We start from the raw sequence: 27023 nt of genomic DNA, 5'->3' as shown, positions 1-27023 counted from the left end.
AAGAGGGAAGTGATACAATCATCTACTACCACCAGTTTCCAAGCAAATAAGATTTTACTTTTGATCTCTGGGCACATTTGTATTGTAACATACGTATGCATTGTCCAATCTTAATTTCCTCTTATCCCCATCCCTTCGCGCCTCAGGGGGCTGGTACAATATTATTTAGGAGTAACAATTGCAGAGCAGGTCCTCTTTATTCCCAGAAGTCCTGGGGCTGAGCAACCATAAAGCAAACTCTAGAGAATCTGGAAATCAAACCACTAATTAGTCTATACTGAGCTCAGACAGGTAAGATTTTTCCAACAACTTGTAATCTGGTCAACTATTTTTTGTATTGCTATCCTGGCTAGAGACTAGAATCACTTTCAGTTATACATTATGCAAATGCAGAAATATTTCTAGAGAACCTACAGTTTAAATAAAACCAAAGGACAAGGAGGAGACAAAAGAAAACATGCAAAAAGAATGGAATACTCAAAACACACACACTTTTCTGCAAAGTCACAAATAGATTATTGGCCAAAAGTTTCAGGCAGTTTTTCACACAGTCAAAACAGCACATCTTGTCAAACCCTAAACTCCCAATAGAAGGCATAAAAGCCCTTCAGTACAGTTACTGTTGTTTTCTACAGCACACACAGAGTAACAACATGACAGGGCAGGAAAAAAAAAAAGACAACAAATACTGTATTTTTATTTTAGCAGTAGAACATCTTATATAGGTTTGTTACTCAAACTGGAGAAATATAACCTAGATGAGTCTATTCCAGGGTAGGTGCAAAGTTTATTGGAAAATGAAACATAGCAGTTCCCAGGGTTTAAAGGCCTCTTATTGAATAAAATAGTATCGTCTGCTTGAAGTCTGGTTTTATCCAATAGTTACACCAAGAATCTATAACAGAAAGAATGATCATTTTCCTTGCGAAAGCAGGGAGGAGACTGCAAGTACACTAGAATACAAGATTAGAATTCAAAACCATCTTGGGAAGTCAGGAAAAACAACACATTAGAAGTATGAACAACTAGCTAAGTAAGAAAGTCAGCAGATGCGAATCCAGGGTTTTAATGAATGGTAAGTAAATTACATCAGGCTGTTGCAAAGAAAGCAAACAGCATACTATGATGCATAAACAAGAGGATGTCCTGCAAGGCATGAGAAGAAATCCTTCTCCATACCTAAACATTGGTAGAGATTCATCTGGAATACTCTCTCAGTTTTGGGCACCTCACTTTCAAGATGATGTAAAATCAGCTGAAAGGAACCCAGAGAAGTGCAATGAGAATGAGGGTTAGAAGACACAACAAACTGCTAATTTATTTTGGATAAAGTCCTTCAGAAATTCAAGTCAAGGCAGATGTGAGGGAAAGTGTCTGCCCTCCTATACAGCAAGCATTGTCCATGATCGTACAGCAGATCAAAAACAAATCTGGTAATAAAATCTCATTTCTCTCAGTTCCCTCTCCTATACATTAATACTGATGCCTTCCTTCTTCATAATTTCATATGTGCAATTGTGCAGAATGATAGCTTTTGGCAAAGTCACTTGCACTGTAAAATGGAAAAAGCAATGGAGGGAATACTTTAAAAGAAAAAGAAAACTGAAATCCAGTATCATATAACTTTAAACTACCTCCTTTTCTATACTTCATCACCACATGAAAACAGGAAACATTGCTCTACCATTTCTCATTCCTTTTCCTCAGCAGTATTAAACATTTTATGAGCAGAGACAGTCCAAAAGGAACACTGTGTTGGGCCATAAACTGCAGAAACATATATTCTCCAGACACATATAAAAAAAGTACACAGATGGCAGCAGTACTGAAGACAGTTATAATTACATTTTAACCAGTCATTTTAAACTAAAACAAAGTTGTGCCTTCCGAGAATAATTTTTAACAGCCACACGAGAAGACAAAACCATCTAACTTTGCCACTGTAGCGACACTTAGCAGTTGAATTAACTCCCTTTTATCAAAACTATTTTTTGCTCAGTACTGTGGAGCATAGGGATAATTGAAACATAAACAATCTGCCAGCAAAAACTGGGTTTTTGAAGTTTTAGCGAGGGCAAAGAACGAACTCTGGTCTGCAAGTCCCCTTTAACCATTTTGTTTTCCTAATTAAACAATAACACAAATTAAAATTCATTCCAAACCACACTTTACAAACTGCAGTGTTCATATATATACGTGAAATTCTAACACTTGTTTTTTAGAGCAGGTTTTTGTAAGAAAACAAAAGGTAACACTTGAATATTTAATTAAAGAAAGTTGTAGACTCAGTTCTGGGTACGAAAATACTACTAAGTATAACATGGGAGGAATCTTAACATAAAATGTTTTGTTTCACAAACTATTTTACTTAAACTGATGAAGCACGCTGAACAAGGTTAGGTATTCCTCTTTGCACCAAAAGAGAATATGTTTGAAACCAAAATTTCTGATATAGCAAGAACAAACATAATTTTCTAATGCTGTTCAGTTCACCATTTAATGAGGACATGAACACCAACTTGAATTTGGTGCAGGGGGAGTGAAATATCTTAAAGAGATCAAGAATTGTTCTTTACTAGAAGAAAGTTAGTTTTGGAAGTAATTTTCCTGATTCATGAAACAAATTAACTACTGTTTTCCATGGCTCAAAAAGTTAGGGCTATTCAGTGTTTCTTTAATTCATACAGAACAATAAAAGTCAGCAAATTCTGCAATATCTACCTTATTCGAAATATTTATGCTTCCATGGATAACATTCACAATATGATTACCATAAGACACTACATCTTTTCATCCTATTGAGTTCATAGGACAACTCATTTCTCCAAGAAGTTGGTGAATTATCTTAATAAAATTCTGCAGGTTCAGAAGCACTATTCTACGTCTTCTAAGCCAATAGTCACAAATTGTTTTAACATTCATGCTGCTCCCTAGAGAAATATATAGACTTCATGAAAAAAACACCAAATCTACTCATATGGAAGGCGGGGGGGGGGGGGGGGTGCACACACATTGGGAAGGAGGGAGAGAGAGCTGGAGAAGGGGAGGGAGGGACAGAGGACACACCAAGCAAGTAGCAGCCCCACACTGAAAGGAGAATTACACTATTAGGTAAACCTCAACCTTTCGCAGCAAGCAGATGGCCAGGAGTTGAGTGTGATTATGTAGAAATATAAATATCCTTCTATTAGCAGTTGGGAAGGGTATTCAAATTCACATACATATGCAAACATAAAATATGCTTGAAACTTGAGCAACAAGACACATTACATAAGTATCAGCAGCTCAACAGAAAAGGACCCATACTTACCACCGAATTCTCACCACTAGAAACTGTTTGAACTACATCTGGCCTAAATATGGCTAGTAAAATTCCAGTAACTCAGTTCCAAAATGTTTTGTTCTGATAAGGTTAGCTCCTCATTAAAGAAACACATGTTTCAATGTGGTATAACATAAGATATTTCTCTTTTTAGAAAACTTCAAAATGGAACCAGTTCTCTAAGTTTTGGAAGCAGAGAAAAAATTTTCTTATTCTAAGTTTGAACAGCTTGCAAAGATAATTCAATTACTGTTTCTGTAACACTGGTATTAAAAATACTTTTTAATAGCAAAGTATAAAAACAAAGTTTGCATTTCAGCAGCATACAGTCCAGATACAGAAAAATTCACCTGGAAATCTACTGTATCTCCATGGTTTTGGAAAAGTCAGCATACAGTTTTGTTACATACTGTAACAACAAATCAACTACCCATTTTTTCCAAACTTTATCAATTCAAAGGGAACTGGCATTTAAACTACTTTTCTTTAGAAATCATCCATTTGGGAATTTGTTTAGCTCTGCATAAACTAATATTTTCAAATATCAGAACAGCCATAGAAAAGGTGCATAGGAGCCAAAAAGCAACCAATCTACATGGAAACAGAATAAAACAGAAGCAAGGATGAGGCCAAATGGAAATCCTTGCTTATAAAGAAAGATAAAATTAACAGTTTGAATATTCTCTCTTCACCAGAAGCACTTCAATCTTGAGACACTTTATTGCAGGAAGCTGAGATGATACAATTAAATGCACTTAACCAAAGGCAGCAGAAAAGGCACTGCAGATGTCAAGTAATTTGCACATATAAATTGATTTTGAGAAGAAAAAGCTTACACAACCTAAAAACAAATATATATTTAGCTAAACATTTGGCTTTCCAAAGCAAATTAAAATCTTGGGTATAAAGTTTACAGAGCAGAATGAGTGTGAAGCACTGAAACAAAAAATGTGAGAACTGAGTGTGAAATGAAAATTGACTGTGACAGCTTTAATTGCTGTCATATTATCAATACTAATAAAGCAAATTTTTAGTTTTTAAATGGAGCATATCACATCTAAAGGGGAAAAAATATTATCTGTGGAAACTGTTAACTTATTTAGCACAGCAAATAAAAGCATTAGAAAATAGTTAAATAAGGTTTGTCTTTCACTTGCATTCTAAATCACAATTGAGAGATGGAAGTCTCTCCTCCTAAGCTATTTCATATTCTCAGAAAGAACAATTTAAAAAAAAAAAGAAATAACAAAATTATTATACATTTGCTGGTAGTAATGATAGCCAACATACTTATCATAACTAACAAAGATTCACTTCACAGATCTAAGAACACGACCCAGACAAAAGTATAAAGGACAGCCAGTGTTGTAATTTGATTAGCCTTAGGGATTTACAAAGCAAGTTTCATCTTCAGTCTCAATTTGACATTTAAAAGAATGCTTAAAGTTTGGTTTTGCAACTGCCACTTCTAGAGGCTTTTCCACGGAGATGTCTAGGTAGCTTCACACATTTTCTCAAGTACTAACAACTAGAAGACAAGGTTCTATAAATAACCATTTTTATAAAATAAACAGTTAAATCTCAAGAAAAATTCTAGTCATATTGGGGTTTAGTTTTAGCTCTTCACTGAAATGGAGACATCATTTCTCTCTCAACTAGCATGAACACTAAACTACTTTTACTGAATACCACTTACTAATAATAAATAGTTTTTTATGAATATGGAAGAAGGGAAGACAGAAAATCTAAATTCTGTTCTTTTTAAGAAGGCTAAGGAAGTTGGGAAACTAGACAGGAAACACATAGGACTGATTACTGCTGCTTAAATATGTAATCTGGTAGACAGGACCAACACACATTGTAACAGAAAACATTCAGATCCAAATGCTCTCAAGTACAACATACTCTAAAACAGATAAATGTGATGTAAACTTTTCTTATAGGTTTACATAATCACTGGATTTCAAAAATAAAGAGCTTTTTGTTTGATTTATAGTCCTTCTCAGTTTCTAGCAATCACTTTTGATCTGACTGGCTAGTTTCAACTAAACCCAGCAGAAAAAAGTAGGGTTTGGTCACAGCTGTGTGCAGGGAAGGGGAAAAAGGGACACTGTTACATAGTGTCCCACGGAGGAAAAAGCTTCAGTAGCTGTTCCTTCATTAGTATGGCTGCCAGGTGGCCTGTCAATAGACCAGAAGCGATCCAACCCTTGTGCTGTCTCTTGCCCTGGCATCATTTAAAGAGCCTAGGATGGAACCAAGCTTACTGCTAAGTTAGGTGGAAGAAGGGATCAAAAAAGGAAATCAGGCATCATATTTCACTTTTAGAAACAACTTATGCTTTACTAATGTCCATATATAAGAAAAAAAAGCTGTTTCTTTGTACTTTACGAACAAAAAAATTCAAAAATCAGTAAGTCAAGCAAAAATTTACAATCACACAACACTTTCACTTGCTTCATTCAGTGGCTAAGATGGTGCCATTCAATGAATATATTTAATATTTTATTCTCATCTCGCAAGACAGATTAAGGTTTCATTTATTACACATTATTTAAATTTTACACTGAGAATGGCAAGTGTTACTTTCCAATAAGCATCCACACATTGTTCATGGACACAGTATGAGTGCTTTCTGAACAGTAATGATCCTATCCTCACAGCATCCTGACAACTAACAGCCCTGTTACTCCCATTTTACAAACTGAACATAGAGGTGCAGACAGGTTATTGAATAATGACCATCAGTTTTGAGGCAGTTATGGTCAGCTTTTTTCTGAATACTTAATACCATATAGAGCTACTTGGGTTTGAAACATCTCCCCATGAGTTCGGTAAAAGCTATGAATTCTAGTCACTTTTGCACATCAAACTCGACATCCTGACACCATGAACACACGATTATAAACAGCTAGAGAGTTTGTAACACCAACAGAAGGAACTGCATTAAACTCATTTGAACTCCAGCGTAACATGGTCATACAGGGTTTCCCAAAATTTAATCCTATTTTAACCCATTTCCTTTTTAGGAAATGGGGGAAAAATAGCTCATTTAAAAATACTCAGTGACAAGAAGCATTTATGTTTAGTAATGCATTCTACTGATTAATTAGTCCAGTAAGAACACACCTCTTATTTGAAGTCTGAACTTGCTTAATTCAGCTTCCAACCACAGAACTGTGGTATATCTTTGTCAGCTGAAGAGAAAGTTGCTTTTATCAAATACCTCTTCCTCAAGTAGGTACATATTGACTAATGAAGAAACCCTTAATATTTCCTTAGCTAAGCTAAACAAAGCAAGCACCTTACATCTTAATTACTAAGACTGCCCTCCCCTTCTCCCAGCCATTTTCAAGGCTATTTATTCCTGGAAGCGTATTTTTCACGATCTTCCCTGGACTGTTAACACCAGAAATACTGCTCCAGTAACAGTTATAGCTAAATAGATAATACACAACCTCCTTATTTCTGATTCCCTTGCTCAACTACTTGAAGTTTTTCACCAGACCTTTTAACTACAGCCAAAAGCATTGACTTCAAGTTCAACACCTATCAGTCATCAACGCCAAATCTTTTTCAGGGTCTCAGACTTGAGTCCCCTTACTTGTTTCTCAACTCAGTGTTTAGATGCACTGATTCTGCCATGATGTAAGTGTTACATATTGTGTCACATGTCCAATTTATTAGTGATCTAAATCACTTTGCAACCTTAGTAATGTTCTTTTAGTCCCAATCTTATATTTGTGATTTTCTAGGTAAGTAAAAACATTTGAAATAATTCCAACACAGTTATTTCCAATTAGAACCTTGGATACTCTGTAACCACAACTAGCAGCCGTTAATGCAATGTATGCAACAGCAGACTTATCTCCAGTATGCACCAACACTTGCAGATGCGTAACATACTCTGATGTTGGATTTTGCATGTTACACATACACAGCCTTACCTAGCCAAGGCCCTCCTAAAATTCTTAACTAATAGGAGTTATTACAGTTTATTTTGTAACATAAAATTAAACAAATCTTTAAACTTTAAAATACTCTGGAACCAACCCACAAGGAATGTGTGTTAAAGATGACAGTAAATGAAAACATGGTTGGACTTCCACTGAATAAATTGATAAACCTAATCAATAGGTGTTTAAAAATACACAAGCTTTCAATCTGTGTATTTACACGTAGTTACATGGATCTTTAAAGATTTTATTTAAAAGGTAGTATATCTCATGGACCAATTAACAAAGACAGAGCTGTGACCAAGAGCACAAGTTCCTGCCCAAAATCCCAGAACTTCTTATCAAAGTTTTCACAGTGAGAAGGACAGACCAGCACACCAGGTATTGCCAACACCTCAAAGCAAACACGTTAGCTTTAACATAATGGAAACCTTTAAACACTCTCTTTTCTTCTCTAAAAAGCTCTCTTTTCTTCTTACATAGGATGAATTAGGATCACAATCTTAGAGTTGAACAGTGTGAAGTAGTCTAAGACTTTTGTGAATATCAACACTGTCCTGACTGCCAGCAGGGCAGCAGCCTGAACTGTCAGACACTCCAATCCAGCCCAGCTTCACCATTTTAATGAAGGTGGAGAGGGGAAGAGGGAGTGTCTAAGGGAGAAGAAAATAGAAAAAAATAATATCTTCCCATAAAACTTGTCCCCTTTTTCAAAGGGCTATAAAATATTTCCCCAAAATATGAGAGTACACATACTTACACACAATTCTTTCCTGGCTTTTTAAAGTGCTATAAACATGATTGGGTGCACTAACTAGGACACTATCTTTTGACCTGAACTTTGAAGGCATGTACACAGGGTTTTATCCTCTCCATCAAAAGTCTTTAGAAATTACACAGCAGAAGGAAAGCCATTCCTCTTAAGTCAGCCAGTTCCACACCTCTGATGTGCATATTTCTAGTATGATAGTTGCTGTGACCTCAGGACCGTCAGAGGGAAAATGCCTCACCAACCTTACTCAAGTTCTTGCCTCAGTTTCTCTCTTATACTGGAGTGACGAGTAGGTTACCCATACTAGGAAATACTTCCAAGAGTTGAGTCTCAATAACATCTTTTGAGTTGATATGATCCTCCATGGATTACATAATGAACACACACATTTATGCAGCTTACATCTTCTAAAGCACTTTTCAATCAGTTCCACCCAGTCCCTGCACTGAGTGTCCATGTCTTCCTTTGTATTTTATGGTCAAGTCCACAGGCAAGGATTTGCTGAGCTGTTACCTTCCTTCCTGCGTTAATTAGCACACATTATCAGTCACAAAAGGAAGTTACACTGCTCCAGAGCATAAGGCCTTTTGAGATTCTAGACACTTAAGTAGAAGGGACAGAGACAGAAAAAGATCTTCAACTAGTCAGAGTATGCACTAGTTAGAGTAAGCATTGCATTGGAAGGGAACCATCAGGGTAAGCAATATCTAATGGCAGCAAAATAAGATACAAGATTTAAAGTAAAAAAATAGAAAACAAAGCACTGAAACACAGATGGAGAATATTGTAAACCCTTATTTGAAGCCCTAAATAAAAAAAAAACTTTAAAAAAATACAAACAACAAAAACCACCAAGCAGAACAGTTACTGTTCCTCAATTCCCCAACTATTTTCCAAATGGTACCTGCTTGAAGATTCCTGCTAGAAGCTTTTTGTGGTTTTCATCATCTTGTCACTTTCTTCCTTCTCAGATTTTATTACTTGATACTGTAAGGCAAAAACTTAGGAAAGGAGGACGAACTTACTGGTATTGAGAACTCCTCTGCCAAATACTTCAACACTGATGCTCCTCTAGCCAAAAAGTTACTTCTCTCTGCCAGGTTGCCTTGGAGTTTTGTGTCAAACTCCTTTCTGACAACTGAAGCAACAGAGTCAATTATTATAAGTTTAACTTTCTTTGAAATAATTTCTTCTTCCAAAGACATAATCCTAAAAAAGAAAAAACAAAACAAAAAAAAACCAGTCATTGATAACATTATTTACACAATAGAACCATTTTATAACTCTGAAATTGTTTAAATAAAGGTTTACTTTAATAAGCTGAAAGTCAGCCCCTCTTCTTCCCCCTTAAGCACCACCTCCACTAACATCTGAATGTATTGAAGAGATTTGGAAAGGAATCTGAGGCTCCAGTGGGCCACATAAACCAAGGTAGGACCTCTTCCAAACCTCCAGGTTTGGAAGAATCTCTAGTTAGCAACACTATGCTGTACAACCCCTGAATGGGAGATAGCAAGTTAAGCGGACATTGTAACCGTGCCTTTTTGCTTACAGTAGCAGTGACCCATTTCCAACATCAGAATCCTTGATGTCTATGTATATACAGAAGGTCAAATCCATTTCTATATGCTTCCAGAGACTGTATGCCAAGCCTAATCTGTTGATAATATGCTACTAGCTCTTCTCTCAAAGCTGCACTACAAGAAGAAACTCTTCTTAGAATAACTCTCCCACTAAAATAAAATACACAAGATCATGCTAAAATATAACTTAATTCATTTTCATTGCAAAATGTGTTCACGAATTAACATAAGGTAACAACATGACAATACAACACTGCCAACAACAGCATTCAGGCTGATGACTGTTAAACAATTCCTTCCTCCCGTTGCTGGAGGGGTCCCAGTCTTCCTGGAGTAAACTGTGCTTTGGAGGAGCAAACTCCTATTTCATGGAAAACTTATACTCTTACACTATGGTCTCTCCACAAACCAAGCCAAGACAAAACCTGTCACAGGAACACTCCCCTTTAAAGGCTTACAAGGATCAGATCATATAGAAAGTCTATCAGAAATTAAAAAACATCAACTGGACTAGTCACATGTTACGAAATAAGAAGAGCAATGTCAGTCTTTCTGTAGCAATTTTACTTTGTTAGAGACCATGCTGTTAGCAACATGAAAAGGCCTCAAATAAATGAATTACACTTCATCAGATTTTTATATAAAATAAATATTGTTCTAGACAATCCAGTCAAAATGGTCTTTTTTTTTAAACTCTGGAAAAGAATACCTCTTCAGTACACTGCCACAGGTCAGCTCTCGATACAGGTGAATGCTACGGGTCATGCAGAACAGCTTTTCATCTGAGTCAAAATAAGTAGGGAATCTGTTTCCTGCTATCTCAATCAACCTACCAAAAAAAAAAAAAGAAGGCATAACACTGCAAAAGAAATAATGTGGGATAATAAGGCATCAAGTATTCACAAAGCAAACCTCTGGATGATAAGCAGATACCAAGTAGTACTGGAAATCTTTTTCAAAGGAGAAGAATACTGTAGCAGTCAGACTGAAATACTGGAAGTCAGAGCAATTAGTTTCTCTTCCCAGTGATGCTAGAGTCAGTGGTACACTAGGTAAAGACAATGTGTCTATACATAAAGAAACAGCATATCTCCTCTAGAAGGAAACTGCAAAGTTTATAGTTACTGAATGCAAAGTTCTTTGAGTTTTGTACAAGAGGTACCACTCAATGACCATGCATTCTCCTATTTTAGTTACTATATCTAAATATTATTTTCATTTAGACAAATGTACTCTGTAACTCAAACGATCTTCCCTTCCACCTTTATCTTGCAGTGAAATCATAAAGTGGACCTTGTGCTGCCACAGAAATTTAATAAGCTGTTAACAAACAGAAGATCCATTACAAGATCCAGCCAACGGGGAAGCAGGACTGCAAAGAACAGAGCCCAGTTCGACTGCAAGTACTTATACAAGCAGTACATGTATGGAAAATACACCTCCCGAAGTGAAAATCTTTTCAGATAGTATCTCCTTAAAAACAAGAACAAGGTCATTTGGATGGGAGACTTTTTCACTGAAACCATTTCCATTGTGCCAGTTACCTCTTTGTAAAAAGGGCTTATAAAATCTCAAGAAAATATACTTTTTAGAACAGAGAAGAAAAAAACCAAACAAACAGCAATGTGTCACAAAGTGACTGAGGCTCCAGCTGCCAGGTAGCTACAACTGAACATCCATTCATTCAGATAGCACAGGTACAACTGGCATGACTTGATATAATGAAATGACTGAACAGTTTAAGTGGGTGCTTCACTGATAGAACTGAATGTGGGATTCCATGATTAAGTGTTCTCCATTACCTTATTAGCAAATTCATGACCCTTCAAAATCTTGAATTAGAATTGTTAAGCATACCACTGTTTATTACCACAGGAGACTAAGGAAGCATATCGGATAACTGGTGATAACACCAAAAGAAGTCTGAGGAAGTTGGATATTTATTATTTGTTGTCAAAATACTTTTATATTCAGAAACTATGCTTTGAAAAAAATTCTTGCACAGATGTAAAACTAAACAATGACCTGATGACAGGCCAACATTTTCAGTTAAATGAGATTTTACCATAAAATCATTGAGGACACTAAATGGTATACGTTTTAGAAATGCTGACTGCCTGCAAACTCTTCAGAAGTCAGTGGAAAGAAGTTCCACCCCTCTGAACACAAGGAAATTTTATCTAGGTCCTTAAATAGATGATCCAAGAATTTAACTTAGAAGCTCACAGTTACAACCTGAGCACTATCAATTTTTTCCACAGTGAAGATTTTATTTTTTAATAACAGAAAATACTTTGTATATTAAGCAGACATATTCCACTGCCTACAGCTTGAGAAGAGTGGCATCTAGTGGATCCTACCTGTGGGCACAACTTACTGGTTATCTTGATGTTTTTTATTTAGGCCCCTTTCATTAAAACCCAAAATGTTAAAGCTATTTTAGAAAAATTCTTTTAAATCTGTTTTATTCGGTTTAAAAACAGAAACACTAAGCTTGAATGTTGATATACCTACCCTGAGCAAGCAATTTCATTACAATAGCCTGAATCTTATTCATCAGATACATTACTTATTACATCTAAACTTGCCCTGCAGAACTTCCAAGGACACAATCTTGTCTTTCCATTTGCACAGTTAATCATGCAGACCATTTGGGCAACAGTGATCTGTCATTCAATGGTCTGCATGAAATGAGATTCAGTATGCTTCCTAATGGACATGTATATCACAAAGAACATCATCACAAACAACATCACACAGACTAACTTAAAATGACATGCCAAAATCTTGCTAAGATTGCAGTACTATTCACAGACCTCCATGGAGGTTCAAAGTTCTTCAAGATCTAAATCCTGTTTGTCATGGTGAGACCAAAAACTGCACAGAACATGCAATCAGGGCAGAGGCCCATGGGGTGGAAAATCCATTTGTTCTCAGCTTTGGTTCACAGAAATTTGCATCTAGTGTTTTTCACAAGCAGTAAGTATGGCTAGAGAGAAAAGCAAACCAAAGAAATCATTTTCAGACTTTCTATATAAGTCTGGTATATTTTCAGTTAATAGCTGGCTAGAGTTGAATTGCTACAAAACTGACGATGACAATTTTGATTTTCAGACTGACTACAGCCATTCTATCTACCTGTCCTAGTGTCCATGTTCTGACAAAGCTTAATGATGGATACCATCTGCACTGTTACAACTTTCTTTTACACAAGAGAAAAATGTATAAATTACAGAAGGCAGTGGCATATCTTAGAAGACCAGCCTCAATTCTGATCACTCTTCTCAGCATTGCTATTAGATGGAACTAAACTGTGATGTTAGAGAATAAGTAATAAGATTATGAAAGTTTGTATGAAAGGAAGCAAAATGCTCCCTGCCCTGAAGCAAGACCTGCCAGGCAAAATGACAAAAGAGAAGTGCCTTTCAGCAAAAGAAATAAATTAGCCAGCTTTATGCAGTACCTTTCTAGAAGCAGCACAGCATTACAGCCAGTATGACAGCTACAATTCAGCAACTCTCAGCCCTAAAAGGCAGCAGGGATACAAGCACTCTTCTCAGGCTTTCTGTAGAAACTTCTGAGCTTTAAATAAAAATAGTGACAGCTAAAAGTCTCCATTAACCCCTTTAAAATACATTGCTATTGAACGAGTATTTGCCCTCTTATCTGAAGTGTTTAGAACAATGACAAAACCAAAATCTTTTCTACTTGCCATCTATTAATAATACAGGATTACATAATCATAAAAAAATTCAGGTTAGAAAGAGAACTCATGAGATCTCCAGGCCAACATCCTGTTCAAAGTAGTGTCAGCTATGAAGTCTGAATAAATTATCTGAGACTTTATCTAGTCATATTTTGGAAGCCTCCAAGAATGGAGGCAGCACAACCTGTTTGGGGCAACCTTTTCCAATTCCTGACTGTCCTTATGGTGAAAAAACTTCTCCATATATCACGACAGAAATGGATTTCAATGAATGCCTGCTGTCTCCCTGCCATGCGCCACTGAAGCATCTTCTTGATGGCCTCCGCATTGGTAGGGGAAGGCTGCTGTTAGATCCCCCAAAGCCTTGCCTTCTCTTCTCTAATCTAAGCAAGCCCTCAGCCTCTCCACAAAGGGCAGGTGCTCCAGCCCCCAACCATCTTGGTAGTTCCCTGCTGAACTCCCTGCAGTTTGTCATGTCTTTCTCATACCTAGAGCACACAGCTGGACACAGGATCTAGATGTAGTCTAACAGGTACCAAGTAGGAGGGGATAAGCACTTCCCTCACTCTGCTGGTGCTGCTCCTTAGAGGTTGCAACACAAAGTGTAAGATACAGCTTGTCTGCTGAAATTGTGTTTAGCTATCATTTCCAACTGAGCAATACTAAATATGATTCAATACATAAATGGTCTCATCCTTAGTAATAATGCGATTTTTACCACATTTCCCTTCTACATCCTACTCTATTTTCAGCAGTTCCATTTTCACGTTCACCTGTTTTCCTTAGCATTTGCTTCTAAGCAACAAGTCTTAACTCACCCATTAGGTCCTACCCTTTTTTACTACCTACATTTCAGGGACCTGAAATAAAAATTAAGTGGTATGTAAGAAGGGAGCACCATACTTGGCAGAGCCATTGCTTGAAGCTTTTTTTCTTTGATATATTCCACTTTCGGTTTAAAGTAATTCAAACTTTTGTGAAATTAACTTGACAAAAAAAGGGTTAGAAACCCCACCTTCTCATCCATGATAACTTCAAATGATTAAACAATGCAAATACATTTGCTTTGATACTCCAGGTTCAGGCCATGGGTATAACTACCAAGTCATCTGAAATATATAAATTATTTCAATGAACCTTTTTCTGCCCATTTTTCTACACAAACAAGGATGAGACTACTGTACTTCTTGTCCTCCCCCAGACCCTTAACTTTTGAACTCACTAATTCCAAACAACAGTGAGAAAGGAATAGACATCTCAAAAACATCAAATCGTCATGGTTTAGAAAAGTTGGTAGCCAAGTAAAGTAAATTACAGCTACCTTTAATGAAATACTGCAGAATTATTTCAACAGTTAGTCAGTTAACATGGGAAGAGTGGTAACCAACACATGCACATATCTGTAACTCTCAAGCAGATACAGTATATAGTGCCTCCTGTCCATTCAGCAGTTAGAAGATACTGTAGGTACACAGCTGAGCAGTTTCTGTCACATGGGCAAAGCAGGAGATACTAGCAGAACAAGAGATGTTATAGAGGTAAGAGAATATAGTACTGCAGCGAGGAGGCCCCACTCAGCAGAAACAGGACAGAAATCCGAAGGAAAACTGGCTGTGTCAGTCCTACTGTTCACAGAAAAACCTTCATTTCCTTTGTACTCAAAATGCTGGGCCTTTACATGCTCAAAACCTTCCTGATAACAAACTAAACTGCAAAGAAAGATTGCAGGTACAGGACTTTTAAGACCATTTATGAATTAGAGAGTGCGCCATCCACCTCATCATACCACAATTGGAATCTGCAACATCATACAAATTAGGAAGATGAGCAAACCATTCTATTAAATTAATTTCATCATCTATGGAATAACTGCATATATCAGATGAATGTTTAATAACCACCATAGTTGTTTAGTTTATAAATGCTTAATTATTGTTCAGAAAATAATTGAAGGCTCCAAGATAAAAGGTGCTAAAGAAGTTGCAAGTGTGTATTTTAGAATTTTGCAACTTACCTTTCAGCACTGAATGCAGACTCTGTGTCAACATATATAACAGCCCCATCTAGTCCTCCCATGCTTACAGGCAGTGTAGCCAGAACACTCACCATAATACAAAATTGAGTTTTGCCACAACCTGGTGGGCTAGTTATCTGGAAGAAAAAAGATGAGTAACATAAACAAGAGATGTCACATTCATTTCACCCTAATTCTACTTTCAATGAAGACCCATCAGCCCGAGCTCCGCAAATTCTGTTCTTCCAGTTACCAAAGGAGGAGACAGCCACAAAAAGATAGAACGCAGCCCACAAAGAGCAACTTGCAGTTATTCTTGGACCTGTGCCATGCAGTCAAACTCATCCACTGAAGAATAAACAGTTGTTCTTCAGACACAGCATTATGGTTGTACTTTTAGTCTTTTGACATCCTTTATTACCTCCCATATTTGAGGTCCCCTATTCTCCCCCTCCTCTTAGAAGATCTTCCCTAGAGCCATACCTAGTTCTCTTCCATCTCCCTCTCTGTGCTACCTTCTAAAATAGAGCAGAATTTAAAAATTCACAGTTGACATTCACATGACATCAATGGCCTTTAGAGCTGAAAACAAAGTCCAGAGCTAATGAGTTCACACCTGTAAATGACTGCTTAGGAATCATCATTACCTTGGTTACAACCAGTTCTCCCTTAGAAATCACAAGGATAATTGCTTACATCCCATACAGACTGAATGTTCAATATGAGCCACATATATACATAAAACAGATTTTATCTGCCCCAGAGACTACACTCTGCTATGCAGCATGTGTTTTGTCATTGGTGTTAACTCCCTATCACCATATCTCAACATGAACACCATTTAATGATTCAGACCAGCTTGCCAATCTTAAGCTTTCACCTGCACTTACTGAAAGCCTACTGCGGTTAAGTAGTATTCAAAAAGAGCACACTCAACTTGTGTGAAATGGTTCCAGTATGATTTTGATCCAAAAGAAAAACCACAAGGATCAAAAGAATACACTGTTCGATGAGATTCCCCAGTTTGAGAGCAAGATTTTTCTACTAGAGATGGCAGTATGCTGGTTTTCATCCACTGCAGATCTTGCAGAGATTGTAAATGAATGCTGGGCTCTGTGTTCAGATAATCATATGTTCATTACCACTACAGTGGATCTTTAAATACAGTATTACATTGTCACTGCTTCTGGGAAGGGAGATGATGGTATCTTAAACATAAGAGGGCTTAAAAATAGCAAATACAAACTTGAATTGACTTTAGGCAGTAAAAGCAGAGTGGTGGGTTCATTCTGATGCTAGTAGGGACTAAATAATAATGCAAGATAAAAGTAAGACTCTCCAGGAAAGTTAAACCGCAAAATGAAGCATACCTCCTCAAAACACCTAGTACTGCCAAAACAATGGCTTAAATACAGAGCTGTTGTTTTAAATTAAAAAAGAAACCTTACAACAGATTGAAAAATCAAACTGATTTTTGAGCCTAAATGCACAATAGTTTAAGTACAAACACCCTTTTACCACAAGATACTAAAATATTGCTATGGTTTTGTTTTAAGCAGCAGCTGCATGACTTGAAGCACAGAAAATTTACAGGGAAATACTGAGGGACTGCATTAGCTACAGTTACACATTAGCTGCTGTTAACAGTTGGTTAAAATGCCTTTAATCACTTTTGCCTTTAAACAAAGACTGAAAACCAAGCCATATCAGTGAATCTACTTGAAGATTTAATGCCAGAGAAGTATTAAATTGTTTTTGTTTGGAAGCACACACCACATTTAGTGAATTCCAGTTCATGAATTCGTCATATTTATGCAATTACCTGTCCTCCATCCAGGGTACTTGAATTACAAAATGTCATATGAACAATAGCTGCCACATTTTAATATAAACCCAAAGCATACGCAAAAATTGCAGAGGCAATACACATTCCTTAGACTGTGATAGCCAAGGAATCTCACCAGCTGTTTCTAGTTAAAAAGAACACTTGAAATGAATGAGGGGAGGGCATCAATCCAGCTGTTAAATTAAAGCATTTGGACAACTGTGAGGAGACCTCATAAAAACGTTTGTAGTTTCAGCCTTGCCTGGGAGGTACACTGGAATCAACATTCATTTCAGTGGCTGATGCAGGAGCTAATTCAGCAGAGATGCTTAAAAATGTCTGAGGATATGAGTATCATATCAGAGAAAGACAGGGAATCTTGCAGTATGAGCTAGTACAAAGAAGTAAGCCAATGGAGCGAGAGAGAATTTCTATTCCCAAAGACAACAATACTTCATCTTCTATCAGCATTCCTTTAAAGGGCATTAAAATGGGATTTTAAATAATCCACAGTGAACAATTTTAAAGAACTGCCACATTTTATTGTAGTTACCACTGGTTCAGCAAGTGTTTTGAACAATACAATCTTAGTTAACGAAACTCTAAAATTCCTCTAGTGTAATTTAAATCAAATGTCTGCAAAAAGTTTGCTTAGTTTGTTTTACTCTAAATTTGCTCTGAAAAAAAAAAAATCAAGTCCACCCAGAGAGAAATGTAAAGACTACAACAGTTTTTAATTTTTCTCTGCCTAATAAAATATACTTTTATTTTTCAATAAGCTATATATTTTCTCTGGCACATCTATAGGGTCTGGATGAAGCCACAAGGAGCTAATTCTTCTTCAGCTACCAGGGAATTAAACTCTTCAATATTCACAAAGTCATTACTTTAATTTTTCCTCAGAGGAGTTGGCCAAAAGTTCTGACATCTGACCACAAAATTTCTGCTATGATTTAATTTCCAACTTAAAACCTAATAGTGGTTTGGGAAAAAGTGGTCCAAGACAGTGTAATGCAAATCAAATCCCTCTGGCACTCAAAAAGCAAGAAGCGTTGTCTGTGGAAGATAACCACCACAAGTCTTAACCCTGTGGCTCATGTACTCAAATTCCAAGTTTCCAACCACCCTCACTGCTCAGTAAAGTAACAGGCAGACAATTTAGCCATACCAGTCAGGAAGTAAATGCTGCACACAACATACTTCTGAAGAGAACTTCCCTCAAACTTAGAATATTTGCCTAATAATAAAAATACCAAAGGGCAATCTGCTGGTCAGCTATGCCCCAGTAAGTGGCAAAAGAGCAAATTAAAATTATTAAATTCCAAAGTCACGTGAATCCAAAAAGAACATGACCTGAAAGTGTTCACAAGCTGCAGTACAGCATCAAAGCAGCAGCAGCAGACACTTGATAGCTTTCTACTAAAATTTCGTCTAACAATCATATTGAAGAACACTTGCAGTGCTGCCAATCTTTGAAACTACTTCAGGTCTCATAAGTCTTGCAAAAATGCTTTTAAAAGTCTCCAGAACAGGCTTTAAATGAGAAATTCAGTTACTGCATAGTCAATTGTTCTCTGCCTTTATGTGTTGAGAAACCCCTAACACATGCCCTAATCACTTTCCACATTTAGTACCTAAAAGGCACATAAAAAACACCTCTAATCTCTTAAGTTAGTCATCTAATTTCTGGGGTCTACCTAGTTCTCTCTATAATATTTCTGATTAAACAGTTATTATGCATCAGTATTGTCAATCTGGTACAATGGTGCAACCAAGACCAAGCTACTGGTGGTAGGATGTAGTGCTTGCACTTCTGATCTCATCCACTAGATGCCTTGTACAGACTTCAACATCTCAGTCCCTTGGTGAGATCACCTATTGAAGATAACTGCATTAGGCAGGTTTGTATTTTTAACCAAAATATGTTAGAAAACAAAAAACTAAACATTCAAAAGTTTTTTTCAGAACAAAACTTAAAGTGCAGCACCTTTCCCAGCACAGTGCTCTTCATTTACAATCAGACAAAAGTTCAGCCTATCTTTGAAGGTATTCATTTCACCCAACGACCTTTAAATACATTGATACATACAGAGTATGAGCATTCTTAAAATAGAGTTTAGCAACAGTTTCCCAGATTTTCTCATATCTAGAGACAAATATTTTAGGGAAACACTGAAAAAAAATTAAAAATTTAGTATTTTGATAAGTAACCAAGCTGAGTATTACAAAACCGATAGCTCTGGAAAGTTAAGCATTTGCTTCCTGAAAAACATTATTTTATACCATCACAGGAAAATGATATTTGACATCCCTGTTTTGAGATACACTGCTTACAGAATTTACTTTCAAAAAAAAACCAGAAAAAAACCCAACCAAAAAACCCAACCCAAGCCAAAACTCAGAACTCAAAGGTTAGCTAAACTCCAGTATAACTCCCACCATGTCAGCCACTGCTCTTCCCCGAACTCCCTCTAGAGCAATGCCAAGAACATGGCAATCAGCAAGCTTAAAGTCTATCAGCGCTCCAGAGCCTTCTACCTGGTCTTCAGGTTACAGACAGATACGCAACTTGTAGCACTGCAATGTATACACATATAATACAGGCCTTAATTAGTCTTTTTTTAAAAAGAAGGCATTACATATTTATTGCGTAAGTTAGTCACATTCATATGTAAAAGCTCTGTAAAGTCATTCTCAGAACTATATGCTTCACATTTGTCCTAATTGCTTATTGTACCTTCTTAAAAACTAATGACTTGGTAAAGTTAGAGTGAGTGAGTATTAAAAGGACACTCTCCTGATTCAGCACCTTGTGCTCTGACCAAAAAACCACACTGCAACTTTCCCACTGTAAAATCCAGCCAACAATCCTCCCAGATTTCCTGGGGGGGGGGGGGGGGGAAATTTGCTTTTTTAAAGGAAAATAGGGTCACCAAATCCTTTAATTCCTTCATTTTCTCACTTACGTGACATGCTGGGGGAAAAAAAAAAAAAATGCACCACCAAAAAAAATAGTGCAGCCTCTAGCAATGAAAAAAAGCACTTGTCACCTAAAATTTTTGTGCATTTTGTGTTTAAAGCACCTAACACAAGAAAGTCCAACCTAGTTGTGACTTCTGACTTCTAGGTGTGATGTGCAACTGCAGTAAAATATATTAAACAAGTTACCTCTGTGAGGGATCCACAGGGCACTCCACCCTGCAAGACTTTATCCAAACTATGCAGCGTGGTGGATAAAAAGGCTGAAGAGGGACTGACAGACTTCCTCAGTTTCATTTCATAAGCCTACGAAAGGAGGGAAAAAAGCAAAAGAAATAAACAAACCAGAAAATGCTTTTGTTTTTAATGGAAATAGCGAACGTCTCACATTTGCTTTCATCAACCTGGAATGACTGATGAGCAAGTGACCAATGAGCAAACTATTCCTATCTTCAGCTATAGTCCTCTCTTAGCTCATCACCCTTCCTTGCATTTATCTCTCATTTATAGCTCACAGAGTAAATTTAAAAGTTTGTTGTATTTCCCTCACCACAATATTAAATAATAAGCCTTTAACTATGATGTGTCAAAGGTTTTCTCTGCTCCTATTCAACAAGGTTTGCTTTCAACACATAAAATTCCAACTTTTACATGAGTAAACACTATGTGGATAGTTAGTGACCAATGCAGAACACTCACATAAAACCTAAAACCAAGAACTCCCTGGCCAACATTCGTTACCAATTTGAAACCACCTGGCTTGAAGAAAAGGTTTGCTAAAGATTCTCAAGTCTTTGAACAAGCCTAGGCTGATCTTGTAGCCGTTCATAATTTTCCACTTTTGTGAAGAAGGCTCGTCAAGAAGACAGGACAGGTACAGAACTGAAAACGGTTCACTGACTAGAGGAACTGGCCCAAGATCAGAATTCTAGTTCGTAAGAACTATTTTCATTTGGGGAATCAATTTAAACCAGACAGAGAAGAAACAACAAAATGGAAATGCTGCTCTGGAAACACCAAATTATGATGTTTCCAAAAGAAACAGGTCTTGCTCACACCTTGCAGAACTCTGCTAAAACTGACACATTCCACAACCACTGAGCATCCCGACCATCAGAAGCTTGATTTTTAAAGGAAAAGTCCAAGATCTAAAGGTTGTTGCTCTAGTAATAGTGAAGGGTTCCCAGAAGTTTCAGACTCCTGGCCCAACAACAGGGATTCTTGAAGCCCTGTCACAGCGTACCACCATAACCTTCCACAACTGACCACTCCAGAAAACCCAATTTTTCTATGCCCGAGAGAAATGCAGGCAGCAGATTTATCCCAGTGTTAAGACAGTCTGCTGGGAATATGGAAGCACTTCCACTGGAATCATTGATAACTAAGAAAATAACCACACCATTGAATCCTAGATGTTTTAGTCTATGCTTGTTGGGCCAACAAGTGAGCATTTTTTGCTGAAGTTCAGAAAAATCCTTCAGAAAATTCACTTCAGAAAAAGCTAAGATCAGAAAAAATTCCAGCTAGTTCTATGAGCAGGCTAAGATAAGATAGCTTGTACCTTCCTTTTTTATGCTACAGGTCTTACCTATGTTATAACAGGTAGCTTATTAGAATAATATCTGGATTCAGACCTTCACTGTTCTTCAGTTCTATTGAGGAGAAATATACAAAAAATAGCTTTCAAGACACAGAACAGGCCACTACAAAAAACAACTAATTTTACCTCACTCAAATGGGATAAGAGTTTACACTCGATTTTACTTTAAGAGTGAATACATGTACTGATGAAGAAGGATTTGCAACGTATTTTAATTTAATAATTTCTTGTTTAACCTCTGACAGGACTTAAACCCTGTAGACTGGAAACAAACCCTGTAGACCATGGAAACAATATTCTAGTCTAGCCTTCCTGCCTAACATGGACTCTGAAATTTTACCCAGTGATTTCTGCATTTAACCCACAAAATTAGGGTTGAACCAGACTGCCTTTCAGTTAAAAAAAAAATAAAAATAAAAATTTAAATCGTTGAATCAGAAGTCCAGATGCATGACAAATTACCACATCTTTAGACAACCTTTTCCAATAGTAACTTATGTTCATTTCTAAAGATTTTCTTATTACTTCCAATTTCAGGGATTTATTTTGTAATTTATCTTCCAGCCACTGGATCTTGTTCAGCTTTTTGTTCAGCTAGACTCTAGAGACCTCTAATATAATTATCCTTTTCTACTCAGCATATATGATCAAGTCACCCCTTAACCAACTTCCTCTCTGATGAGCTCAGTAGGCTTCACTCTGTACTTCATACTGCAAGGCAAGTTTTCCAGAAGTTAGAATTTTACTGCATATCTTGGCATACTCTCAAGTTTTGCTGCCAGTGCTTCCAATGTTGTATCTGGACAGTATTTTCCCTTTAACTCCTATTATCCAATAAAATTTTTTTTTACTCAAAGATACTGTCAAACCTTCTTGCTACATCAGTCATGATGTACAACAGTCACTCTGACCTGAAGTCCATTTGAAATCCTGTGTTTCCAAAGATTCAGTCCACATCCCTTAAAAATTGTAACATCCTCTGTTTCTAGAGGTACAGCTCTGTATTGTATGCACTTACATAGCTGACCATCTATCAGCTGGCTCTGTATTAACAGACCTTGACAACAGCTGTCTGACAAACTGCAGTATCTGCCACGCTTCTCAGCAAAGAAATTTGGTTGAATAGTGATGTGTGGATGACAGGCAAAAGCAAATGCTAGAATTCTACTTAAAACTTCCACCTCTCTTCAATTTATTGATTATTAATAGTTATTGATGGAAAACTAGTAATTAGCTAGCTTTTAATCCATTTGGTGTAAGTCATATTAATTCTACATATCACTAACTTTAATGCAGTATGTTTGTGAATTTAAAGTTTCAAAGAGTTACTGCTACAATTACTATGCCAATTACGCATAATAACCTTTGACATGGCTTATTTTTTTCAGGAAAAAAAAGCAGGCTGCATTTACACAGGTCAGAACTGTCCATGTCCTTTCTGTTCTAAAAAGACATCATTTTTGACATCTTTTCAGCTGAATTCAAAAAAGAAAACAAAATCCAGCCACTGCATTGCAGCTAAGATCTGCTAAGATCTGTGCTTCTTGCACTCTCCCCAGTTAGGCTACCTGTAGCCTAAGCACACTACAGCTCATTTTCATGGATGGAAAAGTCCTCAAGAAGTTATTTTCAGGACCACTTCACTTTTTGGCACCAATTTTATATCTAAAACCAATTTACACTGAAATTCTTATTCTTTGCTTGTATTAAACAACACTTTTTTTTTTTTTACTTGCAGGGTCCAAACTAGAAGCAATTTTTATATACTGGATTGCAAGAGAAAATGCCATATTTCCCTGCTGCACTCAGAACTGATCCTGCAAGCCTGAACAATCTCTTGAGGCTATAATGCCTAATAAAAGTCACTGCATCAAAATAAAGTGCCTCAGAGATCTAAATTTAAAAATAAAAGTATTATTTCATTGTGCAAACTAAGAGATCACAAACCTCCCAGGTAAAAAGATGAGTGACACTGTTTAGCTTTTTCCCAGATATTGTATCAAAAACAGAATCAATGCAAGCATACTTACTGTCTGCATTTTGGGAGCACAAGCTCGGCTGACTCTACAAAGAAGTTTCTGCACATCATAGTAGCTCTGTCCCGTTACTTTCATTAGCTCCAAGAGGGAAAGACATAAAAAGCCCTGGAAGATGATAGAACAGTTCAGAGAGTTCAACCTAGAAATCAGGACTGGGAACTAAACTGATGCAATTTATACACAACTAGTATACATTCCACAGGTTTACCAACTGTGCCATGTTATACACTATTATGCTGTATCTCTCCTACCTTTCTCTGATACCAGTGTATTAAAATAAATTGTATTCATATTTTAAAGGACATGGAGTCAAGGGACCAAACATTCAAGAACTGTGTGGTGGAACTGCAACAAGGTAACACCTTTTTGCCCACAAAAGTCTCTATCTACCTGAAAAACACTCAAAATACATCCTGTCTTCTAGACCACAGTCCTAGGGCTAGATCCTGTAACTATGATGCATACTATTGAAATATATAGGGACTCCTGGCTCTCTTTAGGTGAGCATTCATAACAACTGCAGAACATACTACTGAATCAACTTATAACTCATAGTGTAACATCACAGCAAGTTCACACACTAGATTATGTAGTATATGTGTGTTTTTGTGAACTGTTCACAAATGGATGTCTTACTCCATACAATAGTAGCTGCACACCCCTGCTAAAATAAAGCATCCTCAGGATGTTTAGAAGTGAAGGTAGTAAGTACATACAAGTTTAAATGTTTTAGTTGGGCATCTATCATTTTAAAGCTATATTTTTAGAAGGCAGCAGGCCAGATGGAGCCCGAAATGCCCCCTACTTTCTATAAAGTAAAGCTCCCTGTAAATTAAAACTACAAAAAAGTAAACAGTACATGCATTAAAAACAAGCCCCACCCACCCCTCAAAAAAAACCAAAAAAACCCCACCCCCAAAAAACACACTCCCCCAAACATAAAATAACTCTTTCACCTGACAGGTAGTGATCTGATGGCGACTCAGCCTTTCACACAGCTCCTGAGACAACCTTGCTCTTCTTAGTTTCTTAGCAGCCATGCTCCCCAATCTACAGGGGGAAAAAAAAGAAAAAAAATTTTTGAAAGATGCTTGGAATATGACTATATGGACAACTACACTCACTCCTTGCTAAAGAACAGGAAAGCGTGGGCACATGTGTGTGCATGTATATAAAATTTAATGTGATATAGACTTCCCATACAAGTCTATGTCACATTAAATTATATTACCACTCTGAAAGCAGTTATGTTAAGTTATATCTCCTCATGCTTGACCACGCATGAGATCATGCCAGTAAGAACAGAAGAGTCAGGCAATGTTTATAGGGCAGATGTTTCTGGGACATAAGAAAGCTGGAAATTACTCAGTGGTGAACTGAACAAGAACTCCTCATGCTATACTGCACTGTAAAGAAATAAGTTTATCTTTGGATGCCTAAACACAAATAGTAATCACAGTACGTATTTAGCCTTAGAACATACACTGCTAGAACACAACACCCAGTTCCGGTGAGCCAGGATTTGTGACAGATGTTGAAAGAACAGGAAGGACCCAGAAAGGAGACAGCAGAAAGACTAAAGGGCTGGAAACATACTTTAGCATGCAAGACTCAAGATGGTCAAGCTATTCAAACCCACCTCATATGTAACAATTTCTGAAAAAACCCACAGTTAATAAAGAGATATTTAATTTAGCCAACAGTCTAAAGGAAACCAGAGGCCAAAGCTAACCACATGAAGACACGAACTACAACATAAATATTATTTTGTTCTAACAGTGAACAAAAATACCATTGGACCAAGGCAGCAACAATTGTGGTATATTCAGTCACTTACACAAATTGTATTTGCCAAGATTGCTGCTTAAAGAGTATCTGATTATTTCAGATAAGCCTTAAGACTATTTTACTTAGCAGGTAAGATTACACTGCTACTACAAACCCTTCTCCCCTTAGCCCCCAGCTATTTGCATTTGTCGTCCCCCCCCTTTTTTTTTGTTATTCTATTCTACTGAACAAAACTCCACAGGATAGTATTCAGCTCAGTACAATCTAAAGCACACATTTTCCTAACCTATACGTATGTTCAAGCACATAGCTGTTTCACACGTTATTTAGGCACTACTAGTATTTATTCAGCCAAAAGTTTAGGCAAAATAAAAAAGATTTTAAATGTGAAATTGCTACAACTTTTGCAGATGCACGGGCCTCTACATCTTCACAAGACAGAAACCTTACTGCCCCCTCTACACAATCCTCTTCGGACAGGAGGAAAATCAAACGTTTGAAGAGTTCAGCATCCCTCAAGCTACTAGCTGTATTAATAACCATTTATAACACCAACCGCACGCTCTGCCTCGAGCACTATGGTGGTTTCTGGGTTTGCACATACGCCACATCCCGCTGCAGCTGAACGAAAGCCTAGGCACAACCTCTGGGACCTGGTTTTGGGACTGAAGCGGTCACAGCGGACGCCGGCAGGAGGGCCGCCTGCGCCCTCTCTGTGGTACCGGGCCGGGCAGGCGGATAAGGACACCCGTGAGGGGGAAAACGTGCGCACATCTATCGGCACGGACTTACACCGGGTGACACAGGTGCTGCACGACAGCTCGACGGTGCCACTTCACCCGGGATGAGGAAAACGAACTTACGGCCCCAACACCTGAAGGCGGCTGCGCTGCGGCGGCACCGGGCTCCCCTCCCGCCGCCCAGCCCAGGTACCTCAGGCGCCCTCCCGCCCCATCGGTCTGGGACCCGGGGCTAAGCTCACAGTCGGAGCCCTGGCGCGGCCCGGCCCCCCCATCGCCGCGGGCACCCGAAACCTCGCTCTCGCCGCAAACCGGCCTACGCCCCCGCGGCTCCGGGGTCTCCCGCCAGGCCAGGCCGGGCTGGGCTGGGCTGGGCCAGACCCGCCCGCCCGAGGAGGAGAGAGCCCCCGCGCACCTGAGAACTTTTTCAAAGGCTCCCCGCGGCGGCGCGAGGAGGCGGGACCGCTGGGCAAGGCCTGCACTCGCGATTGGCTCCGCTCGCGTCACTCCCCCTGCACCCGTGAAAGCCCGTGGCGCGCAGGGCATGCCGGGAGCGGGGCGGAAAGGCGGGAGCGGGAGCGGTCGCGGTCGCGCGCCGCCCTGCGGCCTATGATGGCGGCGGCGCAGCCTAGTGAGGGCTCCGCGGCCGCCGCCGGTGTGCACCCCTTCCATCAGAACACAAGCAGCTTTGGGGGGAAG

The 27023-nt window shown here is 38.0% G+C and overlaps 1 protein-coding gene across 5 annotated transcripts in view; it reads right to left on the bottom strand.

Moving 5' to 3' along the window:
* The window catches only part of RAD51B (RAD51 paralog B), a 416518-nt gene extending 389708 nt beyond the window's left edge, over positions 1-26810 (bottom strand). For 3 of the 5 annotated variants that reach the window (XM_049825318.1, XM_049825320.1, XM_049825321.1), the window contains exons 1-7: positions 26141-26558; positions 24753-24846; positions 23788-23901; positions 20347-20463; positions 15354-15490; positions 10343-10462; positions 9076-9259 (exon numbers count right to left, since the gene is read on the bottom strand). In XM_049825318.1, the coding sequence (XP_049681275.1) occupies positions 9076-9259; positions 10343-10462; positions 15354-15490; positions 20347-20463; positions 23788-23901; positions 24753-24836 (756 nt within the window). In that variant the 5' untranslated portion in view covers positions 24837-24846; positions 26141-26558. Of the gene's footprint in view, positions 1-9075; positions 9260-10342; positions 10463-15353; positions 15491-20346; positions 20464-23787; positions 23902-24752; positions 24847-26140; positions 26663-26739 lie in introns of those variants that run through there. The other 2 variants (XM_049825319.1, XM_049825322.1) reach the window with 2 other exon arrangements.
* Positions 26811-27023: the final 213 nt, after the last annotated feature.

The sequence above is a fragment of the Accipiter gentilis genome, chromosome 22 (assembly GCF_929443795.1).
Source record: "Accipiter gentilis chromosome 22, bAccGen1.1, whole genome shotgun sequence".
NCBI lineage: Eukaryota > Metazoa > Chordata > Aves > Accipitriformes > Accipitridae > Astur > Astur gentilis.
This window is presented reverse-complemented; position numbering and strand designations above follow the sequence as displayed.